The 26,199-nt window shown below is 48.7% G+C and overlaps 1 protein-coding gene across 2 annotated transcripts in view; it reads left to right on the top strand.

The window, feature by feature from the left end:
- The first annotated feature begins 3,598 nt into the window (after nucleotides 1-3,598).
- LOC142014830 (acyl-CoA 6-desaturase-like) overlaps nucleotides 3,599-26,199 on the top strand; it is a 45,215-nt gene continuing 22,614 nt past the window's right edge. For both annotated transcript variants that reach the window (XM_074998004.1, XM_074998003.1), the window contains exons 1-5: nucleotides 3,599-3,882; nucleotides 12,025-12,135; nucleotides 13,673-13,870; nucleotides 14,929-15,030; nucleotides 17,837-17,962. In XM_074998004.1, coding sequence (XP_074854105.1) covers nucleotides 3,676-3,882; nucleotides 12,025-12,135; nucleotides 13,673-13,870; nucleotides 14,929-15,030; nucleotides 17,837-17,962 — 744 coding nt within the window. In that variant the 5' untranslated portion in view covers nucleotides 3,599-3,675. The remainder of the gene's footprint in view (nucleotides 3,883-12,024; nucleotides 12,136-13,672; nucleotides 13,871-14,928; nucleotides 15,031-17,836; nucleotides 17,963-26,199) is intronic.

A 26,199-nucleotide genomic window follows, 5' to 3' on the forward strand; every position in this document is an offset into this window, starting at 1 on the left:
ATAATTGGTTAGGTAATTCTGTTTCTGTGGGCTATTATTGGTTAGTAAAATTGTACTAAAATAATTGGTCAAGGTATAGCTAAGCAGGACTAGTGGTTTCACTACTTAAAAAAAAAGGGGGTCCAAGGGGGGAAAAAAGAACAGAACATCCAACAGGAGGGAAGAAGGAACACCTAAAGGACTCACCCTCAAGAGCCCCCCCAAGACCCTGAGGTGCAGCAACCAACATCCAGAGAGTGACTTTGTCTGTCCCAACAGTGGAAGTCTGCCTGCCTGCCTTATCAGGAAAGGTGAGCATGATACTGGGTGCTTAGCATGTATTCTGCTTTCTTGGTAATTGTAAATAAATAGAGAATAAGAATGTTACTGTGTAAGGCTTTTTCAGTGGCACAGATCCTGCATACCCGCAGGGAATTATGCCCTGAGCCCTAGGAATTGGGTAAGGGTGGGAGTTCAAATTTACAGGGTCACACCTTGAGCCCTATGGATTGGGTAAAGGTGTGTACATCCCTGAGTGTGGAAGGGAAGAGAAAATTTGTGCGGGTAACAAGAGCAGGTCGCATTCTGGTATTACTGAGCTTCCGGGTGGAGAGAAAGCAATTTGCAAAATTCCAAAAGGGGCCTTATGCACAAAAAAGTTTTGTAGCCACTGCTGATCGTTCCATACCCACATAACAAGGTGGGGTCACCAGTCTCAGCTTGTTTCACAGCACGAGAACCTGCATTCAACAGTGTACAAAGTGTACACAGCCTCAAGTGCAGCCAGCATCTGCTGATTCCTCCCTTCCAGTGTTTCACCTCTGTGTATGTCTGTGTCCTCCTCAGGGTCAGCTCTGGTGGCTGCTGTTTAGTCTCTGCCCATACAGCAGCATAATATGAGGTGTTCTCAGTACAGTAGGGTCTCAACATTCACGAGGGTTCTGTGTTCAGAACCCTCGTGAATGTTGATTTTTGCGAATGGGATGGAGCTCAGAGCCCCAGGTAAGCAGCGGCTGCTTGCGCTCCTGCCCAGGGGCCCAGGGAAGCAGCAGCAGCTGGTGCTTCCAGCCCCAGAGCCCCAGGAAGTGGCAGCAGCTGGCACTCCCCACCAGAGCCCTGGGAAGCAGAGGCAGGCCACCTGTGAATAACTGAATTCATGAACATTAAGTTTGCGAATGTGGGGACTTTACTGCACTTGCCACAATAGATTGAAGCTGGACAAGGTCCTGCTAGCTTTGCAATTGTGTCTGCATGGATACTCAGGGGTGAAAACACTGTTTGCTGTTGCCTTCCCCCCAGAAGGGGGAGGAAATAAGTGCACTATTGGAGCCTGATGACACATACCCAGATTCACCCAAAACACTATTTTGTCCCATCAGATACTGGGAGCATAACCTAGAGTGCAAGGGGCAGCAGAAACTTTGGGATAAGTACCCACAGTGTATTACTGACAAAGTCGAATCTGCCTGCCTGGCTGGGGATGCATTCCATCAGCTCATATGCCACTGGGGATATGCACCCTCAACTTTACAAAACTGAGCGCTAAAAAGCCAACTTTACTAATTTTAACTTACTCTCGTAGTGTAGATATACCCTGAGATTTATTAGATCCCTCTGCTGGGTAAGTGAATCTCAGTGCAACAGGTCACAGAGAGTCAGATGCATCTGACAATGGACCTGCTGCAGTTTCCCTTCAGGAGGATTGGCTGCTGTTGGGCACATCAAAATTATCCATGCCAAACAAAGACAGAAATCGAGCTACAGTCAATTGCATTTGGCCGCAGGCACTGTTGTCAGTATTGTCACACTACATTCGAGTGGGCCTATAAACTGCTTGAATCAATTACTGAGAAATCATTCTGCACATCACCATGCAGACAACTGAGCTTGATTCTCCACTTGCAGAAATACAAGATCTACATTCTTCAATGCCAAGAGATATTCTAGAGTCTGGGAGCAGATACCTTGGCTGGTAGCAGTTATAGTGAATGGCATGCGACTACATGCCATTCTGAAATAATACCTATAAGCAGACCGAAAATGATTCATGTTAAAGAGGCAACTGAGTAGAGTGGCACACGCAAGTCTGAGTGGATTGCTGCACACTGGAAGCATGGCTGAGCATGGAAACCAGACTCATTCTTGAATGGTGTCAGGGCTGCAGCTAGGGGTAGAGCACATAAACAGCTGCCTAGGAAGCTGAATTTACATGGGTTGCTGCTCCCACATAGCAATGCAGCAGCAGCAGGGCTAGGGGCCACCAGAGGCACACAATTCCTGCCAGTCACCACTCCTGCCAAGGCAGCTTGCAAAGAAGGGGTGGGGTAGGTCTGCCCCTTTAAACAAAAGCTGGAAAGAGCCTTGGGGACAGCTGTATCCAGGACTGTGAGCTACCCCTGTTATGGAGTGTGGGGGGCACCAGGCCCTGCACCCCATCTGCAGTTAGATGTGACTCGCATTCAGGAGGTAGAAGAGAAAGTTTATTAATCAACAGAGACACATGTAGTACAGACTTGTCAGTAGACCAACCAGAAACAGTCAGTCCAATCTATATTGGGGAGAGGGGGCCTGGAAGGCCCCCCCCCGGAATCCAGGGGCCTGCCTCCTTTGTTCCTCTCCAGCCCCAAGACCACCCATCTTCAACTGCCCCTTTCCAGTTCAAACCAGAGAAGCTCCACCACCTCTTTGTTTGTTTCCTGGGGAACAAAGGTGTCACCTGGTTGCCTAGGTTACAGCGAGCAGGATCTTCCATTGCTTCCATTCTCTATGCCTTGAATAGCGAGTCTGTTCTGGTGTGGCTGTGATCTGAAGAAGTGGGTTTGTCCCACGAAAGCTCATCACCTAATAAATTATTTTGTTAGTCTTTAAAGTGCTACTTGACTGCTTTTTTGTTTTGATAGTATATAGACTAGCACAGCTCCCTCTCTGTTACTATTCCATTGCTTAGGTGCTATTCAGTATCCTCAAACAGCTCATCACTACACACCCCACTCCACCACAACCCCACGGACGGGGCTTTGCCCTGTTGCTACCCCCCAGGTTAGACAACTTCTGGAGGAAGGTGAAGGTCCTGGCCCTGGGAGAAACCGGCAGCTCTGCCCATAAATCAGCAAGATCAAAGCGACTCAATTATGCTGCTTTCAGTTCCTCCCTCCATGCCCCAGAGCCGAAGCTCACTGCCAGTGCGATGCCGGCCCTCACCGGCTTTCCAAAGCCGGCGCCAAGGGGTAAATATCAGGCACTCCAAACCACAGGAGCCATTCTCCCTTCCACCCAGCCCTGAGGCCGCGGGCTCCGGTCCAGCTGGGACGCAACCAAGGCTCCTCGGGGTGGCTGCGGGAGTTCAGCAGAGCGCTCTCCCCTTCGTAAGACCCAGCGCAGCCAATGGCAGCGCCGGCTCCGCAGGGGGGCGAGCGGGGATTGGCGGCGGCGCTCTGCTGATCGCCGTGGCCGTGTGAATGAAGGGGGAGGGGCGGGGAGGGGGGTTCCCCGGCTCCGGCGCTGAGCGGGTCGGGAGCGGCGCGCCAGTGCCGACCGAGCAGGCTAGGGGGCGCCTCCGAGCCGGCGGCAAAGGGACGGGCGGACAAAGAGGTGCCAGTCTCAACATGAGAGGCGGGAAGGGGCGAGAACGGGGCATCCGCTGAATTGCAGCCGGAGCTGAACTGCTCGCTGCTGCCGGTGGGCGCCCGGCGCACCATGGGGAAAGGCGGGGAGCCGGGCGAGGGGGCAGGGGAGCCGGAGGCGCAGAGCCGGCTCTACAGCTGGGAGGAGATCCAGCGGCACAACCTGCGCACGGACAAGTGGCTGGTGATCGAGCGCAAGGTTTACAACATCACCCAGTGGGCCGCCAGGCACCCGGGCGGCGAGCGCGTCATCAGCCATTACGCCGGCGAAGATGCCACGGTAAGGGCCGGCCGGCTCGGGCGGGCTGCCGCACCTGGCCGCGGGGGCAGGCGTCTGCGCCGGGCAACGCCGCTGGTCTCGGCCCCCCCCGCAGGGCGCGCCTGGCGGAGCGGGTGAAGCGCTGGGCGCCTGGAGCGCGCCGCTCGGGACTGGTCCAGGCGGGGCCTGGGATTTGGGGCGCAGCCCCCCCCACCCCCCGGCTGCTGCATGGGGCGGGGCCCCGCTGCCTCTTGCCGCGGGGGCTGAGGCAGCCGCTGTGCTCCCCCCAGGCCCGCGGGGAAGTTCTCCGCAGCGCTCTGCCGCCGGCTGTGCCCTGCGGCTGCCTAGTCTCTGCGCGCCGCCCAGCAACGGGAGAGCGGGACCGAGCAGCTGCAGCATCAGCCTCCGGGGGCTCGTTCGCAGCCCCGGAGTCCGGCTCCTCCCCGGCCGGAGCCGCGGGGCCTGGGCACCACTGCGCTGCACTGCAGCCCCTCTGCGCGCCGAGCCCCCGGAAGCGTAGGGCAGAGGTAGCAAACAGCGGGGCCCGCAGAGCGTTTCTTCCCCCGCTTGGCGCAGCGCAGCGGGGGAGAGGCGGGTCTGCCCTCAGGACCTGGCGGCCTTACCAGGACCTGGGCTGCCTTTCCCCAGCCAGGTGTGCCTTGGCTGCAGGTCCTGGCCCTGAGCTTACCTGAAGCCCTTCTCCTGAACTGGCAATACCTGTGCATCCCCGGGTAACGTACACCAGCCGCACCATCATGGGCTGTGCCTTGGGAACGTACATCAAGGGCACGTGTCTATCCATACCGGGCTGCGCCCTGGGAATGCGCTGACAGTGCCTGTACATCCCTCGCACCACGCCCTCTGGGAACATAAACGGACTGGCTTCAGTAGAAACTCCCTGAACCCAGACCCTGTTGCACTAGAATATGTGTGAGCCACCTCAGAAGTTTCTAGTTGCAAGTCAAAGGCTGTTTGGTCTTGTTCTCACGCTCAGCTTGTCTATGTGGATTGTAACATGGGTTTGACAGCAGCTGTATATCCTTCCCCAGCTCCATCCCACTCCATGGTCCTTGGTGCAACACTGCCCAATCGGGGGCTTAATGATGTCCCTGTAGGTCCAAATTCAAGCACCAGCCCCCAAACGCTGCCAACCAACAGGACTTGGTCATGCATCAGGCTCACAGCTGTTCTCTATGTCCAAAATCATCAGCCACAAAATGCCCCCCTCCTGCAGCTGTAAAAGGAGATCAAAACTAAACAGAGGCTACGTCTACACGTGAAGCCTACATCGAAGTAGCCTATTTCGATGTGGCGACATCGAAATAGTCTATTTCGATGAATAACGTCTACACGTCCTCCAGGGCTGGCAACGTCGATGTTCAACATCGACGTTGCGCAGCACCACATCGAAATAGGCGCTGCGAGGGAAAGTCTACACGCCAAAGTAGCACACATTGAAATAAGGGTGCCAGGCACAGCTGCAGGCAGGGTCACAGGGCGGACTCAACAGCAAGTCGCTCCCTTAAAGGGCCCCTCCCAGACACACTTTCACTAAACAGCGCAAGATACACAGAGCTGACAACTAGTTGCAGACCCTGTGCCTGCAGCATGGATCCCCAGCTGCCGCAGCAGAGCCAGAAGCCCTGGGCTAACGGCTGCTGCACATGGTGACCATAGAGCCCCGCAAGGGCTGGAGAGAGAGCGTCTCTCAACCCCCCAGCTGATGGCCGCCATGGAGGACCCCGCTATTTCGACGTTGCGGGACGCGGATCGTCTACACTGTCCCTACTTCGACGTTGAACGTCGAAGTAGGGCGCTATTCCCATCCCCTCATGGGGTTAGCGACTTCGACATCTCGACGCCTAACGTCGATTTCAACTTCGAAATAGCACCCAACACGTGTAGCCGCGATGGGCGCTATTTCGAAGTTGGCGCCGCTACTTCGAAGCAGCGTGCACGTGTAGACGCGGCTAGAGAGAGTTAACCTGACTGCTCTGGGAAATTATCATGTAGGAGTGCTCAAGGGAAGGCAGGGCTGTCAAAACACAACTCTGCAATTTTCTTGTATCATGTAAGGTGCCCAGCTGTAAAAGCACTAACACCATGAGTGTCTGTACCTCCGCCTCAGGCTGCCTCATGGCAACACACACCAGCAGCTCTTGTAAATCCATCGTGGGCTATACCTTGGGAACATACTGACAGTACCTGTAAGTCCATCACAGGCTGCCCCATGAGAACATATACCAACACTACTAGTACATCCATCACAGGTTGTCCCATGAGAACATTCACTAACAGTGCCTGTATATCCATCCTTGGTTATAACTAGGGAACACACTGACAATACCTGTACATCCGTCACTGGCTTCCCTCTGGGAACATACACCAAAAGCACCTGTATATCTCTAATGGTAACACCTAAGGACCCACACCAATTTTTTCCGGGCTCTATCTACACTAGGCCCCTTCCTTTGGAAAGGGGCATAGTAATGAGCGAGGTCGGAAGATGCTAATGAGGCACTTCCATGAATATGCAGTGCCTCATTAGCATAATGGCAGCCACAGCGATTCAAAACTGCCACGTTCAAATCACACGCCACCTGTGTAGATGGGGGCCTTTTGAACGGACCCCCAATCTTCGCAAGCCCCTTATTCCTATTTGGTTTTAGGGATAAGGGGCTTTCGAAATCCAGGGTGTCCTTTCAAAAGGCCCTCGTCTACACAGGCAGCACGCAATTCGAAAGCAGCACTTTCGAATCGCTGTGGCTGCCATTATGCTAATGAAGCACTGCATATTCATGGCAGCGCCTCATTAGCATCTTCCGACCTCGCTCATTACCATGCCCCTTTCGAAAGGACGGGGCAAGTGTAGACGCAGCTCAGATGTCATAAATCAGCTCCCAAGGGCATTGACACCAGGAGCACCTGTTGATGTCACGCTGCCCACCAAGACAGCTCGTACCATTGCTACTCACCTAGTCCTTTCAACATATCTCTTGAGCCACATATGCACATCCTTGCTGATGAATGAACACAAGCAGTCATATGCTATCACAGGATGTCCCTAAAGCTTCTGATTCTGATAAACTGATCTTATTGACTGCAAATCATCCCTTATGGTAACAAGGTTCTGCCTTGCTTCTCTTTTGATTCCAAATAGGGAGTGGTTAGATACTTTAGCACATGCTAAACCAATGAGGGAGTTTTTTTTTTATCCCTGGTTGAGGTGGAAAGGGACCACATTGTTCCCAGAGCTAACGGGAAAGTCCTGATAGCCTGAAAAAATATACACTGGATAAGCCAGATTTGGGGGATTTGAGGCTTGCTTTACTTACTGCTAGTAGGCTACATGGTCTGCCTCTTTCCCCCTGCTGAGACTGGTATGTTACAGCTTTTCTAATCTCCATGCTACTTAGTCCCATGTTTTTTTCCCTCTCATACCTATAGCTGGTTCCCTCCCCACCCTCCCCCTGCTCCTGCTCTTACTTCTCCTACCCTGAGGCTAATATCCTCCTTGCTGTGTTTCTTTAGCCCTAAATTAAATAACTCAGATTGACATTCCTGCTTTCTCCTCCATCCTCATCCACTTCCTTCAGCAAAATTCATGTGATCCTGGCAATTTTAGGGTTGAAAGACTCATCAGCTACAATGGGCTTTAGGTCAGGCTCCAAGGCCAGTCTTTTCAGGGGAGTCCAGCATCCACAACTCAGGGCAGATTTTAAAAAGAGCTCATTGCCCACAAAGGTCAGTTGTGGATAATGAGCACTTGAAAATCTGTCCCTCAATGTTTAGAGCCGTGGTGGTGCCACCTTTAAGTTACAGGCCCCAGTCTCTTGTTATCATAGGCAACTTCAGCATATAGTTCCATTCCATACGATGGATCTAAGCGCCATTATAAAATCAGTTAGTGTGTCATACCCCACTACCCTTACTGGAAGGCTGGTTCCAAACCTCATTCTGGTCATCAGAAACTTTCCAGCCCTTCTCTGCACCTGTTCCAATTTGAATTAATCTTTCTTCAACAAAACTGCTTATAATTATAAGCAGCATTCTTTCCAGTGCCTTGTACAATGACATTAATCTCTCTCTCTCTCTCTCATAGGATGATATTTGTTTCTTTTAGAGCAGCATCACATGGGTGGCTCACAGCCATCTTGTGATCAACTGATACTTCCAGGTCATTTTCCTCCTCTTATCATTTCCAATTGATGAAGCCCCAGCCGACAGAAGAAAATTCTTGTTATCACTCCCTTGCAGTTTTATACTATTAAATGTCATCCCATTTCTATTTCTACAGTCCTCTAGACCATTCGTTTCTTCCTGTGTGATATTCTAGTCCTCCTCTTCATTGACAATGCCTCCCAATTTTTTTTCTTGTTTATTGAGAACTGAGACAAAGTATTAATTTAGTTTGGGGGATGTGCCTAGATTATCTTTAATTTCTATCCCATGGTCACTGCGTAGTAGTACCTCTCCTTGTTCTCCTTTAGTTATGTGACTAATGAACATTTTACTGTTTGTTTTAATATCTTTGCAAGGTCCAACTCAGCTTGACTTTTGGCGGTCCTCACCTTTCTCCTCACACTTTCCAGCTTCCACAATGCAACTTTTTTAGCTGATTAATCTCTTCTCTTGTTTTTATGGGCGCTCTGCTTATTCCTCATCTCCATCCAGTTAAATCTGGAGCACTTCCCTACAAGCTTTTCCTCCTTGTCTGGGATGCTGATTCCAGGTAATTTTTGCACTATTGAATTCCATGCCTCCTCCACATTGAAGTCCCTGAGCTCTTTGGTCCAGCTGACTTCACTAACTAGTTCCCTTAATTTCTCAGACAGTGCTCCTTTTGAAAGTAAAAATACACAGCTGCCAACCTGTTTGGATTATCCTTTCATAGAATTTAAACAGAATCAAGTTGTCAGCACTCAGTCCAAGGGTTTTCTTGTGACTATCTCTTCTATAGTGTCCTCATGACTTACCAAAATCAAGTCTAAAACAGCATCAACACTTATGGGCTCAGTGACTGTATGGTAAAGAAATCTGTCAGCTACCGCTTCCAGGTGTAACTGGGCATTACTATTAGTAGTGGCATTTGTTGAGCCAAAGTGGTTTTTGATCCAAGTTGTATTATCATTTCTTCTACCTTTACAGTTCCCCCTCCATTCCTGTGTCATGGCTTCAATTCTTCATCTGAACGTCACCATCATCTTCAGATGGATGGCTAGGACTCACTTCTCTTCTGCCATAAGCTTTAACAAGTGACATTTCAGATGTACATACCTTTTCCCCAGAGACCCATTCAAAGATACTGTACAGCCCACAGAGGGGTAGCTGAGTTAGTCTGTATCTTCAAAAACAACAAGAAGTCCTGAGGCACCTTATAGACTAACAGATATTTTGGAGCATAAGCTTTCACGGGCCAAGACCCGCTTCGTCAGATGCACGAGTGGCCCTTTTTCACCAGTTAATGTGGAGTTGTGACCATCAAGAGAGGAGAAATCAGGTCAATTCTGTCAGGGATGATGTGGCCCAGTATCACATTAGCTCCTGATAATGGGCCACATCCTCCCTGACTGAATTGACCTGATTTCTCCTCTCTTGATGTTCACAACTCCACATTAACTGCTGATAATGGGCCACATCCTTCCTGACTGAACAGAACGTGTCAGCTTTGGCCCTCCTGTTGACTGGTACTCTCTCCTTTTCATAAGTCCATGTGTTTAAACCCTCCTCTGGAATCCCCCACTCATGCATTCAACAAAGCGGGTCTTTGCCCACGAAAGCTTATGCTTCGAAATATCTGTTAGTATATGGGGTGCCACAGGCCTTCTTCTTGTTATACCCAAAGCTTCTTTATCCAGTCTTATTCTCTCCTTCTTCTCAAGACACTTCCAGGACTGCCTCAGTAGCTGTCATTGTATTTGTCTTTTCTTTCCAGTTCCCTGCCTTAAAGAAGAAGAGATGAATATCACCTCAGTCCCTTCCCTGACTCCTGCTCTGTTTGCTATGCCTGTGTCAATAGATGGGATTTAACACTCCTGGATTCTATTCTAGGCTGAGAGTCCCTTGGCCAATACCTTGTCTCCTCGGAAAATCTTAGCCTTATTTCTTTGTGTGACAGAGTGACCAAATAAGCCAGCCTCCTTGTGTGAAGTGTGAAAATCCACCTTCTGGCAACAGGCTAGGTCACTAGATAATGGACAGTGTCCAGGGAAAAAGGAAGCAAAGCCTGAGAGCATTATGATCTCTCAAGCAAAGGAAAATGCCATAGATAAGGAATTTGGCAATTTAAACAGACAGATTTCTGGTGGCAGTTCTTGTGACAATAGATCTCAGTACCCATTGAAATTCACTGGGTGGGAGTTTTGTGAAGATGCTGGAGCATATCCCAGATTTTGCAGAAACAAAAAAGACTCCACTGGAGGGAGAGGTCCTGCCTTTAAGAAACTCTACCCCCCCACCCAGCCACACACATTGCCACTTTGGACCAGATTCTGGCCAGATCTTGCAGAGGGTGGGGTGTGTAAAGCTAACATGCCAGGCAGGATACCATCAGGAGTATGAGGCTCCCTGTCAGCACCTGTGGCAGCTGGGTATTTAAAAGTGAACAGGAAAGGCCTGGATGGACAAAGAGTAAAGGTTTTGCCACCAATGGAACTGGCAAAGCACAGAGAGGAGATTTTGGAGCATTTGCGACACACATCAGTGGGCACTGACCAGGGAGTCACAGGCAGAATTCTGGCCAACTCAACAACTTGGCCTCTGTGTTCCATCCAGGTCTCTCCTGATAGCAGAGCCAGAATTCTGCATATGTGTGGTGTGGTGGACTGAGCCCTGATGCCCTCGACAGGGGGCCAGAAGCCTTGCAACACCCCATCCCAGTAAGAGGAGCAGACAAGAGGTCCTCCAGGCAGGATAGAACATCTGTCTCTGCTGCTGCCAATCAGGTCCCGGCAGACAGCTATAAAAGGAGCTGCTGGGTTAAGGCCTGGCCATTCCTCTCAGGAGCTCAACCCAGGCAGGTCTCTATGCTGTCTGGGAGCCCACCAGCACTTTGAATAGCTCTGAGTGCAGCCCAAACTTAGATCTAGGCAAGGCCCAGGCCCAGTGGCCAAAGACTGGTCACAAGCCTAACCCTAGAACTGACAGCTCTATGGACAGGGCTAGTCAGATCCTAGGTCCAGAGCCTTGGAGACAATCAGGCAAAGACCGTATGCAGCATCCCTTTGCCACAGAGGGGCACTCACACGCGGGTGGTCCCTGTTACGATATGGTAAAGAGGAAACTACCCAACACCTGGACAACTCAGAAGAAAACCTCTCTGACAAATGGATTTATCATTGCCACCCTCCCCATCCCCATGTGGCCCATGGATGTTCTGTGTGCATAAGTGGGAGGCTGGGTGGTGTCAGTTTAATCAATTTGCTGCAGTTCTAGTCAAATTTTAAAGCTGAGATATAATCATCAGACATCAAACATCAGACATGCTCATTGGCTAAATAATATAGGTGGTAGCTGAGTAGAATACAATTTGGATAACCCCCTTTTATTGAGTCTCAGGGGGAGCATCACTTACTTATTTTAACCCAAGGCTTTTCTCGGGTCAACTTTTACCATGCCCAGTATATTTCAGAGGAGGAGGTTTAGGCCTTGTCTATACAGAGATTGGTGTGTGTTCCCTGCTACTGTGCATTCAAAGATCCAGGGTGTGCTTTGGCATACCGCTGTTTCAGTACTATGGATGTTTTAGGGTATGTCTAGACTGGGAATGAATCTCCCAACCCATATCATCACACTTGTGTTGGCAGGATTCAAACTAGTGCATTAAAAAGAGCTATGCAGATATTGCTTTGATGTTGCAATTTGGACAGAAGCTAATGCTAGGGCATTCAAGGTTTCAGGACCAGAGTTGCAATCCCCCCCACCCCTCTTTAAGCATTTTCATTGAACATTTTAGAGCTATACACAGGTCAGGAGCTGATATCTTTCAATATTGTTGTTTACTGTGGATACTGACTGTGAGCTGGCACCAGAGTTGGGAAAATGGTTGGGGTAATATGGAGGAAACCCTGAGAAGAAGGCATTGCTGGGGACAAACAGGAAAGAACCAATGTCCAGTGATCGCTCTTACTGACTCCATTCTGTCCACTTGTGTTTCCACTGCAGGATGCTTTCCAGGCTTTTCACCTCAACCCCAGCTTTGTGCAGAAGTTTCTCAAGCCGTTGCTGATTGGAGAGCTTGCCCCAGGGGAACCTAGCCAGGAACGAGTCAAAAATGTGAGTAGCTGCAAACCCCTCTCTACTGTCTCTGTTTTTGGATGAGAGAGTCTACATTCTGGTCATTCCACAGTTTTTCTACAAAGCTGCTCTCCAGCTTCCTGTGTGCAAAGCCACTATACACCATTCACAAGCCCTCTGCACTGTAGGCAGCGCTAATGAGTACAGAAAAGTGCAGGGAAAGACACCCACAGTCAGACAACTTTGTGTGGCCCTGTGTTCATGGTGCAGGGTTAGGCAAATTTCTCCTGACTTGCAGCATGCCCTGTTACTGTCCTCCTGCAGGCCTTCTACAGCTCTGCCTGTGCAGGTCAAGCCTGATCTGTGACCACTGAAGAGGAGCCCAGTCCAAATTCACCAGTTTGAACCCTCACAAATGTTGAATAAATATGGGTCAAGTTCTGGATCCAGTCCTAGTGGCTGGAGGTCATCTCTAGTCAGCAATCATGCTGCTCGAATTCTTGTGACCTGGATCTGCCCATAGTTCCATAATGTGCCCCACTTCTGCGCAATGGACCAAAGAGCATGGGGCTGCCAAAATGAGATCACTTTTGTCTAAACCAGGTTTGAATTCTCTTCCTTCTTCTTCTCCATATTACCCTCCTGACAACAGAGACTGAGCAAACACCACTCAGAAATTCACAGGGGCTCCAGGTGCTTGGCTCTCAGCGATGGAGAAGTCCATGTAAATGGCCACGTTTGTGGAGTGAGTGAAAAAAAAAAAAAACACCAGTGGAGGAGATGAGACTAACTGCCTGCTCTGAGTGCTGTGCTTATGAAGGTGTAACACAGCCTGGCCTTTTCCCCACCCCATGGCAACGTGTCCAGCTCTAAGCACATCCCAGAAGTTCCATTCATTCATTATTCAGATCCTATCCACTGCACACCAGACTCTTAAAGTGAAACTCTTTCTCTTTCTTATTGTTCTTTAGCCGACGGAGTTCATGACGTGCCTGTTTCATACACAATAGCAGTAACTATATTAACCTGCATGACCTCTTGATCTGCTGCATGCGAACTGAACACATCCCAAAGAGAATAGAGCTGCCTTGGCATTATAGTTTCCCATCAGCAGAGGTTCAGGGCTATGCATAAGTGAAGAGTTCCGCAAGGAGAGAGGAAACGTTCTTTTGTAGCCTATATAGAACGAATTACCAAGCACGAAGATTGGATAAACAGAGAGAAGATGGGTCAGATTCTTAGCTGTTGTCAGTTGCCATAGGCACAGCAACATAAGTGAATCTTGGATGACTTACACCACTTGAGTATCTGACCTTTACTTGGTTTTCCACCTCAAGGAAGTAGGTCAAGAAAGTGGGGTGAGACCCATCAGGGTAGGGAATAGGCTCAGGCTCCTGGGAGGTAGTGCAAAAACTCCAAAGACTGCATGAGCACAGACTATAATTCTTCTCTCCCTGTGGGGAAGCTGATGGCTCCAAGACAGGCATATAATATTAGTGTGGCAGCCCAAGTTGGAACTGAAACATTTTGACACGTAAAGAAGTTGCACCTTAACTCCTGCATTTCCATTTTACAGCCCCAGCTGGTGGACGATTTCCGGGCTCTGAAAAAGACAGCAGAGGACATGAACTTGTTCAAAGCAAATCCCTTGTTTTTCTCCTTTTACTTGGGTCACATCATCGTGATGGAAGCTTTGGCTTGGTTAATAGTTTCATACTATGGCACTGGCTGGATCACAACCTTTATACTTGCCTGCATCCTTGCAACCTCCCAGGTGAGAAATAGTGAGCACAAAGTAACAGGGGTGCATGGCCTTCTGCCACAGGCAACCTGTCAGTGCATCCTGTCGTGCAGAGCTCTTTATGGTGCCTCATGCCAAAAGTTACTTGGGAAGAACACACATGAACATATGCACCCCCTTACCTCTTCACTGCCTTGCTCTGGCTCAGGGGGGTCTATGGCAGAGCCTGCTGCTCCATGACCCTTCCCATGGGTCACATCGCATAGCAGCCCTCTTGCAGCCCAGTCACTCAGGCTCAACAGCCGAGTCCTTCGCATTCAGGCACAACAACCTAGTCACTCGTGGTACTGCTCCTCAGGCTGCTGCTAGCCCAGCCTGACTGGCTCCTCTGGCCTTTACACTAGGGCTGCAGCTGGACCATGCCCAGCAGAGCTGTGTGGGGGTGGGGCCTTCTCCACCCAATAAGCCTGGCCCCCAACCCCTTGGCCACTGTCGGTGGGGTACACACTGTCACAGGAGCCTATTTGCTGCCTTGCAGTTGGATGCATTGAGCGCACTCCCTGTCTCACATCTTCCTCCCACAGCTCCAATACAGAATTCTCCCCTTCCACATTTTCTCTGTGTCTAGGACTGTACACATTTCACACAGACACACACAATACTTGCCCTCCTCCAGGTGACCAACCGGCCTGTATTTGGCAGGACGGTCCCATATTTGGGATGCCAAAAAGGCGTCCCTGCTTATTTTTTAAAAGGGATAAATTGGCCCATATTTAGGCCCTCAGGGGCTGGAGGTGGGGGCAGGAGCACCCATGGCTGCTGCTTCCTCAGGGCTCTGGGTGAGGAGTGCCCACAGCCAGTGCTTCCCCGGGGCTCTGGGGCTGGGAGACCCTGCAATCGCTGCTTCTCCAGGACTCCTGGCGGGTGGAGCTGGCGGCTGCCACTTCCCTGTGGCTGGGGCTGGGGGCGCCAGCTACCTGGGGATTGGTGTACCTCAGAGGAGCTGCCCCTTCCCCCCATATCTCCCTGTCCCAAATTTGGGACAGGGAGATATGGTCTCCCTAGCCTTCTTGTGCCTTTTTCCTCTGCAGGCCCAGGCCGGGTGGCTACAGCACGACTTTGGACACCTCTCTGTCTTTAAGAAGTCTGTATGGAACCACATTGTCCACAAGTTTGTCATCGGGCACCTGAAGGTAAAAGTCATTTGCTGGATGCGAATGCATAGTGCACAAAGGAAAATAACTTTAGCAGAAGAGACTGGGGATCCACTCCATTACAGACTGTAGGTGTAAACGCCATAAACCCCAGGCCTTCAGTCAGATCACACCAAGAGGTATGACAGTGTCTGTGGGGCTCAGGGCAAGGTGTGGCATCGGAGTCTGTCATGGTACCTTGGATGGGGCGGGACCTCAGGCAAAAGTGGTGGGGCCTCAGGAGAAAGGGTCAGGGCTGTGCATCCAGCTGTCAGTGCCGTCTAGAACATGGCACTGGAACCCCCACTTTCCTCACCCCCATCCGCCCTTAGAGCTGTGCAGTCCCCACAGCACGGTGCTCCAACCGTGATTTAAAGGGTTTGGGACTCCAGTAACCACTGCTGCTGCAGTAGTGACAGCAGTGACCAGGAGCCTCAGGCCCCTTTGAATAGCTGGATCCTGGGGTGACTGCCCCCTTTGTGCCCCCTACCTTCATCAGCAGGTCTAGATCTCATCCTTCCAGAGGAGGAAACAGCAGGCAGAAGGACTTAATGAGTTTTTATGAGGCTCACATAGGGTGGCCAGATTCTCAGCTGATGTAAATCATCATAACTCCAATGGAACTATGCTGAGTTACACCAGCTGGGGCTCTGGTGTCCCTCCATTCCCCTTTCTTGAAGCACAGCTCACGTGGTACCAGCTGGAAACTTCCCAGTTTTCAAGCAGCACAAATAATGTTTAATTGCTGCTTACAGGGCTACCCCTCTGCTACATGCTACCCAGTCTGCTCTAATGCAAGGAGAGCAGATAGGGAGTCCTAGCAGGAGCAGCCCATTATTTTAGGCATATACAAAGGGCTTAAAGAAGGAGATTCTCATTTGCATGAACAAGATTAAACAAATTGCCATATTTGGGCTCTAGCTTAAGTTGTGTCTCCAGGGCATATTTGGCAGCATATAAAAAGCAAGGCAGGAGGCAGGCAAAATACCAGAGCACAGAGATGATAGAAAGAGAGCAGCAGGGATCTGGGTGCCAAGGCAGGATTTCCCTTCCTCTAGTGCACTGAACAGGGATAATCTTTCAGGATTAGATGGGCATAGCCTACATGATAAATCTCCTTTGATTCCAGGGAGAGGGAGAGGACATTGTTGGATCATTGCTCTTCTCACAGTTGTCTCTTCCTTCTTCTTCACTTTCTAGATAATCATTTGCAGTCCTAAACAGGGAACACCAGAAAGCCCACAAAGCATTTCTACCACAGTAATCCAAATATAAGGGCCCCCACGTTGGGGTTGGCTATTCCCTCAGTGCCAGCTTCCCAACAATGCCCCACTATTTGTAGCAGGCACAGCCCTCTGATCACCCAGTTCAGGGGCAACCAGTTTCCAGCATGTGTCTGCAGGGGCAAGTAACCTCCAGATGCTCATTAACATGGCTAAACTAAAGGCAGCTTTGTGAGGTGGAGGTTCTCTGTCCACTCAGAATTCTTGGAAGCTGCCAGCTGCCCACAACACTTATCGCCAGTCACAAGGCAAGTGTTTGCTGGCCTTCTGCCTGAGCATCCTTGGCAGTGGCATAGCTTGGTACTGTGTGTCACAAATGCCAGGGGAAAATGAGGACACAGAACCCTTTTGGGACACTGTCCAGTCTTCTTTTTAAATACTCTCCATTAAAACCTTCTTAGCATTTCTCTGGCTGGTTTTGTCTTTTTCCCATTAGGCAAAGAGGGATTCTTGTCATCTTCTTTCTTCCAGTGCACAAGGCAGCGTGGCTTTGCCTTCCTTACGTCATTCTTGGTATCTTCAGTGACAGGGATCATGACACCAATAACAACAAAGTCCTAGATGAAAGATACTGTTTGTCTTGCGCTTCCCATGCTGGTGGGCTGTCTGCCTGTCTTTGCAGAATATAAATGTACGTGCCCATGGGCACACTCAAACCTGGGACATCTGGACCTTAATACAGGCACTGCTACAGCTTGAGCTGGAGGCCAGCTGACTTTTAACTGAGGCTGTAGAGGACACATTTGTTCTCTGTCAAGTGGTGTAGGTACCAGTACATGGGACAGTTAACCACACACACTTTAGAGGTTACATGTGGGTCGGGCTAACTTTTTCTCTCTCAAAGTGGCTGATACTTTCTTTAAAAGATGCAATAATTCAGAGCAGTGGTGGGCTACCTGTGGCCCATGGGCCACATGCAGCCAATGGAACTCCACCTGTGAACCCCCTGGCTGCCTCCCTCCCATATGTGCCTCTCATGTACTGAGACACCAGAGCCCCCCACTTCTTTGATGCTCCCCCTTCCTTCCAGCACCTTCAGAGTGTGTGAATTGCTTGGTTTGCGTTTCATCCCCACACTTCCCCCACCCAAGAGCTGGAACGCCACAAATCAGTTGTGCATGGCAGTTCCAGCTCTGGGAGGAAGCGGGAGAAGTGAGGACAGAGCGTGAATAAGGTGAGTCACATGCTCTGAAAGACCTGGGAGGGCAGATGAGGAGCAGTGCATGAGAGGCATGTGGGGAAGGGGGCCTGCAGGGCTACTGCAGCCCTCTGAGATGAAGGAGGGCCACTCGTGGTCACTTGTGGCAGTTTCCCATCGCTGATCTCCTTGGGACAGATCCTCAGCTGATACCAGTCAGCTTGTCAGAACAGAGGATTTAACCCCTTTGCTCTTACAAAGATTTCAAAGGAAGTTAAGAGATTGGATACAAACTATATGACATGTGGTTTAGATTATACAAGTGTATGGGTATCACAGCATGAGGGGACATCTCATAAAAAAAAAATTTCCTCCCTCTCCTCAGGGTGCCTCAGCAAACTGGTGGAATCACCGTCACTTCCAACATCATGCTAAGCCCAACATCTTCAGAAAGGACCCAGATGTGAACATGCTGCATATTTTTGTCCTAGGAGATTCTCAGCCTGTTGAGGTAAACCAAAGGAATGGTGGCTGTTGGTGGACTTCAGAGAACTTTTTTCTGTGAAGACGGGTTGATCAGTGTCTGGAGGACCAGACCTCAGCTGTTAACACTTCATCTTTGAGGAAGTGTTGAAGGGAAACACCCTGATTCCCTGCATATATGTTTACTGGTAGGCATTTAGCTCAAAATTTGAGAAGACATGAGGACCAAAAAGTTCTCTGACAAATATAATTTCTCATACATGTTTTTACCCCAAAGGGGATTACATTTTAGGTGGCTTGAGAGCTAGGAAACCAGACTGAAGAGAACACTGAAATGTAGTACATTTTAATCCCGTTGAGGTAGCCAAGAGTGGAAAAAATATATACTTCAGATACTGCTCGCAGACTTAACCAAATAGGGCTTCTTGCTGATATTTCCAGCTCGACATTGGTTTATTACTTCTGCAGTGACAGACACTTCTTGTGAAGAGTCAAGCACATTTATTTAAAAAGTTGATCTAATATTGAAAGAAGTGCCTTGCAATATTTGTGTTCAAATGGGTCCTTGTTTAATTGGAGCGCTTGCAAATTCTGTTTAGAGCAGATAGTGTAGTAACATCAGAATAATAGTTTCCTCTTGTGTCTTCTGTGTGAGGAAAAATATGGAGGAACTCCAGTGTAGGCAAGGGTGCCTGCACTAATGCAATTGTAGTGCTGATGAGTTAATCACCAATAGCTTGGTTGTACTGCATGCCCATAAAGGGGCAGAGGGGAGAGCAATACCCCTTATTTCTCTGTGGGGACAGTCCAGGCAGGGATAAGGGGTTCTGCCTGCTTCATTACTTCCTCACGGGAGCAGGCTGGGGTAGGGCAGGGAATAAGCAAAGCTCAGGCTGCATTTCCCAGGCCACCCGCCAGCACAGCTGAACAAGTATGGCAAGGTGAATAGTAAGTTATTGGCAGTATATTACACCCTGCACGCAAGCAGGGAACACAGAGGGACTACAGCTGAGATGTAATTCCTTCCTGAGGCAGTTCAGCCCTGGGCTGAGTCATTGGGACACAGCCTTGTCCTACAAAAATCATCAGTTCAAAGAGAGAGGGCCAGCTTCTCAGTTGTGTAAAGCCTCAGAATCAATGGGGCTGTATTGATTTACAGCAGCTCAGTTTCAGAGCCATGGTTCCCACAGCAACTTTGAGTCAGCTACACTGCACACTGTGACTGTATCTGTTAAGGCAATGCAATTAAATCCGACTCTCTAGGGCCACAATATTTACTGTCTACTATACAAAGACCTACGGGAAGGGTATAATAAAGCTCAGTAGTGGTTTATGAGGTAAGGCCATAAGAACATGCCTCTAAAAAAAAGCTTACAAAGCCAACATGTGGCTCTGAAACACCCCACAAAGGCTTTGTTACAGAACACAGGGAGACATAAAGGAAGATACTGGGGCACACTCATGCCACTGCAATCCACTTCTGTGCCAAAGTAGCTAGTTCCATATACGTGATGGAGAGGTGACCTAAAAGGCTAGTTATCTGCACAGGTACTCAGAGGTGTTCTGTGAAAACAGGCCTTTTAAAGCACAGAAAGGTCACACCATATAGCATTGGAATGAGTGACCCTGATTGGACAATAATAAGTAATGGTAGTCCATCGATCCGATGATGACAAATCTATGCAGATCATCTGTTATTGGTCTCATGGTGTGCCCTCTGGTGACCATATAAGCCAATTCTAGAGGTGCACATTTTGCCGCAGATGGTGCATGGGAAGTTCGCAATCAGTGGGTTGTGCATTGCTGATGCTCTGTGATGTCGTTTGTGTGCCTCTTGTAGACGCCAGCAGAGGTCTTCCTCAAAGGCAATGCAGATATTTCTGACTGTTGCACGCCACTGTGTTCTGTGACTGGCGGCGTCCTCAAGGTCCCTAGGTTTGCTACTGCTGTACTGCAGATTGGCTTTGATGGTATCCTTATAGCGTTTCCGTGGACAACCTATATGCCGGATGCCCTGGGAGAGTTCACCATACAGAAGCTGGAGAGGGATTCTGTTGGCATCCATGCGGCTGACATGACCGGTCCAACGTAGTTGTGACGTCATAATCATCATTTCGATGCTTGTCATCTGGGCTCTCTCGAGGACCTCAAGATTGGGCACTTTGTCTTGCCAGTGGATCTTCATGATGTTGCAGAGGCAGCATGTGTGGAAGGCGTCGAGCTGCTTGATGTGATGTCTATATAGTGTCCATGTTTTGCACCCATACAAAAGAGATGAGAGAACAACAGCTCTGTACACAAGCAGTTTTGTTGACATCCGGATGTTGTGGTGGTTTAGGACTTTGACATGCAGACAGCCAAGTGCCTGGCTTGCTTTGGATATTTGCGCATTGATCTCATTATCCAGTGATCCATCACTGGATATGACACTACCCAGGTATTTAAAGTTCTCCACTACTTTAAGCTGAGTGCCGTCAATGGAGATACTCGGGACAGGAGCATTTGATCCAGGTGCAGGTTGATGGAGAACTTCTGTCTTTCCGAGGCTGATAGTTAGTCCGAAAATTTGCAAGGCCTCAGCAAACTTGTTGACGATGTGCTGAAGATCGTTTTCAGTGTGAGCCATAAGGGCACAGTCGTCGGCAACGAGTGCCTCAAAAAGGAGTTTCTGCACTGTCTTAGTCTTTGCATTCAGGTGACAGAGGTCAAAAAGTGAACCATCATGCCGGTATTTCAAGTATATACCTCGGTCCAGATCTTTCATTGCATGGTTAAGGACGCATGCAAAGAACAGGTTAAATAGGACAGGAGCGAGAACACATCCTTGTTTCACGCCATTGGTGATGTTGAAGCGGGCTGATGTGGCTCCATCAGACAGTACTTCGCCTGTCATGCCATCATGGAAAAGGTGTATAATCTGGACAAATTTTCTTAGGCAGCCAAGTCGTATTAGAATGGTCCAAAGGGCTTCCCTGTTGATGGTATCAAACGCCTTTGTCAGATCTATGAAGACAGCATACAGGTGCATGATCTGTTCAATGCACTTCTCTTGTATTTGTCTGACAGCAAACGCCATGTCGACTGTGCTCCGGCCAGGTGAAAAACCACATTGACTTTCAGGTGGATTTGCCTCGGAAATGCTGGCTGTTAGGTGGTTCAAGATGATGCGGGTGATGATCTTCCCTCCAATGGAGAGGAGGGATATGCCTCTGTAGTTTCCACATTCTGCTTTGCTGCCTTTATTCTTGAAAAGGGAGACAATAATAGCATCGCAGAGGTCCTGTGGTATGTTTTCATCCTCCCAGATGCTGATGATCACGCTATGGAACGCTGGTAGTGCTGCTGGACCTGCTGCTTTATATCTCTCTGCTGGAATCCCATCTTTTCCTGGAGCTTTTCCTGAACTCATCTGGCTAACAGCTTTCTTAATCTCATCTGTAGTGGGTGGAAAGTCAAGATTTGTCGAGAAGGGTTGTTGTGGAATTTCATTGAGGATGTTATTCACAGTCAATGGTCTGTTAAGGAGATTACTAAAGTGTTCTTGGCATCTTCCTTTGATGCCCTCTTTGTCTTTGATCAGTGTTATGTTGTCTGATGAGAGCAGTGGGGTAGTCCTTGGTTTAGAAGGTCCATAGACAGTCTTAATAGCACTAAAAAATATCTTTGAGTTGTGGGTCTCAGCATAGTGCTCAATTTCTTTGGCTTTGCTCTCCCACCAGCTGTCTTGTATCTGATGGAGGTCTTCTTGTGTTTTGCTCTGAAGGTGCTTGAAATGGTCCCATTTGGAGACTGAGGAGGAGTCATTCTGCCATTCGATAAAGGCTCTTCTCTTTACTTCCAGTGCTGAACATATTTCTTCTTGGTTCTCATTGAACCAGTCCTGATGTATTCTTTTCTTTGGTCCAAGCGATGTTATTGATGTGTCAGTCACTATCTGCTTGAACTGATCCCACCTTCGGTTACAGTACCGATCAGTTGACCGTGGGATGTTAGTTTGTCATCGAGACTCTTCTGAAAATTGTTGAAACATTGAGCATCCTTCAGTTTGGCTATGTTAAAAGCATGTTGCACTCTGCGCCTCGCATTACTCTGGTGATCAGTACATCTCAGATGTCTTGCCTTCTGACAGTGGCATAATCTGTCAGATGCCACTGTTTAGACCTAGGGTGCATCCACGTCATTTTGTATTTATCTGCTTGTCGGAAAAGAGTGTTAATAATAGCAGGGTCATTTTCAGAACAAAGGCTCAAAAAGAGTAGTCCATTGCTGTTCATTTTGCCTACACCACGTGGCCCAGTTACTCCTTTCCAGTTCTCATTGTCCGCCCTGACTCGGGCATTGAAATCTCCAAGTAGGAGTAGTTTGTCTGTTGCAGGTGTGGCCTTGATCAGTCTGTTGAGATCTTCATAGAATTGTTCCTTTGAGTTGTCAGGGCATGTTAGAGTGGGCGTATATGCGCTGATGATGGTGGCATGATGTTTGGCATTTAGTGGGAAGCGTAGTTTCAGCAATCTTTCATTGATACCCACAGGAAGGTCTGGGAGTTGACGCATCAATGAGGTTTTTATTGCCAGACCGACTCCATGTATTCTATCCTCTGTCTCAGTCTTGCCCTTCCAAAAGAAGGTATAATCACTTCCTGGTTCACTCAAGAAACCTTCCCCAGCCAATCTTGTTTCACTTAATGCTGCTATATCAATGCTGTAGCAGGCTAGTTCTCGAGCAATGAAAGCTGTCCTTCTCTCAGGTCTTGCAAGAGCTTCTTGATCCATGAGAGTACGAACATTCCATACACCAATGGTAAGTCTTCTCAAATTTTTTTTTGTTTTGACCGCAAGTAGGATTGAACTGCCAGCTGCGACTTGCTGGCCAGTTGTTGTTGCAGGGCAGGCAATTTTTAGGCCACCTTTTCTAGGCCCCTCCCTTACTAGGGTGAGCAGTGCTCTCCTGAAGAGGACTGCACAGACGCCTGGGATGCTGCCAGGCAGCTCTGCTGCCCCAGGTACAGAGCTGGACGACCACTTGTCCACAGGCCGCCTACATGCAGGATTGGGACTATGACTCCCACTGGTAACCTCCACCTGTTGCTTCACCCCTCCCCCATCGCTGCAGGACTTGGATGATATGATGATTTGCACAGGACCTGTGCATGAAAGCGTTTCAAGTGGTAGAGCCGTTGCACAGGACCAATCCCACTCTCTTGACCTTGGAAGCCAGACACCAGTGGTACGTAGAATCGTCATGACTGGTAACTTCTTTGGTAGCAGTGGATGGCCTTGACATCTTTCGTGCCTTGTCAAGCCTTTCACTTTCCACAAAGCATTGCAGAACCGCCTTCTTGGCCGTTGGATCTAAACGATCTCTTCCGCCCAGTCCGCCGGAACTGACTTCGCATGCTGGGTGGGTACATCCCTAAATTCACTGAAAATTCATTGAGGGTTTGAGCCCCATTGGTTACAGTCGCCTGGTTTGGCCGGCCTGTCGAAGCCATTGCCCGGGGTGTGGCCACTGCACATGCTGCAGCTACTTGGAGCCACAAGTGAGAGCTGAGTAACAGGTGGGGACCAAAGTGAACGGACTACCCCCGGAGGGGTACGACAAGTCTCCCCAACAGAGGTACTACCCCTCGCTGTACACCCCATACACCCCTGGACAATAACAAACAACTAACCAACCATTACCTAAACGTCTGGAGTCAGAGCTTTAGTTGGGGTAAATCCGTGCCACTCCATTGACATCAGTGATGTTTGTCGATTTACATCATTTGAAGATCTGGCCCCAGATAGCTAAGTTTTAAAATAAGATGATGATCCAACCACTGCACATATAGTTCAGCAGAACGTGAGTGCTCATAGCAATGAAGGAATTGGTTCTGTCTTCCGAGATGAATGATTTCCAGAAGATGGGTGCCCCCATCACAAAATACCCTGGGACACTTGGGATTAGTTGGGTTGGTAGTGCTTTTAGAAGGAGAGTAGACTCTATGACATGAGGTGTCTTCCAACCCTATGATTCTATGCATGAATATCAGTGCTTAGAGGTGCTGTTACTATTGAAACCTTACCCTGATGCCATCTTGCAGAACTTGGACCACACTTAATTCCCGTCTCATGAGCCTGTAATTCCTGAAATCACTAATGACTTAGTGTCCATGTGAATATTACTGGTGAAAGATGTTAGCCTGTTTGAACTTAGTCGAAAACATGGACCAGGCCTCTGGAGGTTGCCCCTCAATCACAGGGGAAGGAACAAAATGTAGCAAGGGGTCAATCAACATGGAAATGAACAAGGGAGTGGGAAGAAATAGTGAAATAAACGTGTAAGAGGAGAACACAAATGTGGAAACGCTGCCTATAGAACTCCTGACAACGGGTGACAGGGGTTGGTCTATTTCCAAGTCTGGAGCTGGTGGATGGAGCCTACCAGCAACCAAAGGAACACCCCTCAGATGAGGAGGGGTAATAGGACCCAGATGTTAATGGATTTCCTGGGACAACAAAAAGCAGGAAACAGGAATGAGAATGAAAATCAAAAGTTTGCAGAAAGGGAAGCAGCTGGGGACGCTGAGCTGAGAACCCCAAACAACTGGCAATGAGCATTGGACTGATGGCACAGGAAACTCCTCCACCCACAGAACAGTCAACACCACCCCAACTTTCCTAATGCTGCCCCCATCTTTGTGTGAAGAAATATTTCCTCACACAATGCACAGTCAACTTATGGAACTCATTGCCAGGGGCTGTTGTGAAGGCCAAATCTGTAACTGGGTTCAAATAGTATTACATAAATTCATTGTTATGGCTCCTTCCCCACTCTAGCAAGATAAATGCAGAAGTGGGGGCCAGCAAAAGTACCTCCAGGACCTTATCTACCAGGTTTTGGTATAAACTTCCCCCCAGAAATTCTAAAAACCTTAGATTTCGGGGATAAAATTTGCTGCCACCACCCAAGTAATAATAAGGAAACCAGGGAGAGACTACTTGGGAAATCTCAGCCCGAAAAGTAGAAACCAGGACACAAATATTAACCAATACCAGGTTAATAAAAAGAAAAAGAGAGAACTTTTATTATTACAACAATATTTATGTTGCAAGCCTTATGACTAGATGGAAGAGTCACAAAGTAAAACACATGGGGAGTCTCCACCATGGGCCTAGAACTTAGTTACAAGGAGAGTAAAAGAACATTTCTAAAAAGTGCACAGACATTAGATTCCACTTCCCAAACCATAAAACAATAAAGCCTAATGGATTCGTCTAAACTTTACCCTACTTACAGAAGATTGGAGGGCCTGTTTTTGGAGGGAGATATTCTGTGTCTCTCTCCCTCCTGGCTGGAAAGAAGCAGCAAAAGCCAGAGAACAAAAGGAGGAGCCAAAATTTAATTTTTACCTACATTCATATAGGCCAACCCCACCTGGCTAAGGAAGTTAACCCTTTTACTCCCAGGCTGCTGGCTAACCCTCATGATTATGACATTCATGGTGCACTGATCCACCACTGGCTATTAGCCAAGGTGATCAGGGACACAATCCCATGCTCTGGATATCCCTCAGCCTCTGACTGCCAGATGCTGGGACTGGATGACAGAGGATGGATCACTGAGTGATCTCCCTGTTCTTTTCACTCCCTCTGGAGCACTTGGCATTGGTCACTGTCAGATGGCAGGATACTGGGCTTTATGGTCCACTGGTTTGACCCAATTTGGTTATTCTTATTCCTTAACCCAGATGAGAGAGATCACTCAGAGGGGAGAGAGCTTTTCCGACTACGTGGTTTAGCCTGGGGTCAGCAACCAAAACAGCAAAAAGAGTCTTTTTTTTTTTTTAATTCAATAAAAACCTCAATAATTCAAGACCCACAATGCATTTGAATATGAGACAGTCCTTATTAAATAATGTCAAGCCATACTTTATGTAACCCCTCTTTTAGGAATAGCGCACTCACAATGATATCTAATGTGACATATGGGGTGCGTCTGCACTAGGAATTAACTTTGAAGTTAACTTTGAAGTTAGGTGCTACTTCGAAGTAGCCAGCAGAGAGTCTACACACATTTTCCCTTACTTCAGAGTTAACTTTGAAGAAAGGGAACCCAACTTCAAAGTACTTACTCCAGTCCTGGGAATGGAGTAGTACCCTACTTCAAAGTTAACTTCAAAGTAGGGTGTGTGTAGACACTCAGCTTAGAAATCTGTTACTTCCAAGTTGTACTTAAGTAAGCAACTTCAAAGTTATTTTTGTAGTGTAGACGCAGCCATGTTTA

Source organism: Carettochelys insculpta, chromosome 6 (genome assembly GCF_033958435.1).
Source record: "Carettochelys insculpta isolate YL-2023 chromosome 6, ASM3395843v1, whole genome shotgun sequence".
Taxonomy (NCBI): Eukaryota; Metazoa; Chordata; order Testudines; family Carettochelyidae; genus Carettochelys; species Carettochelys insculpta.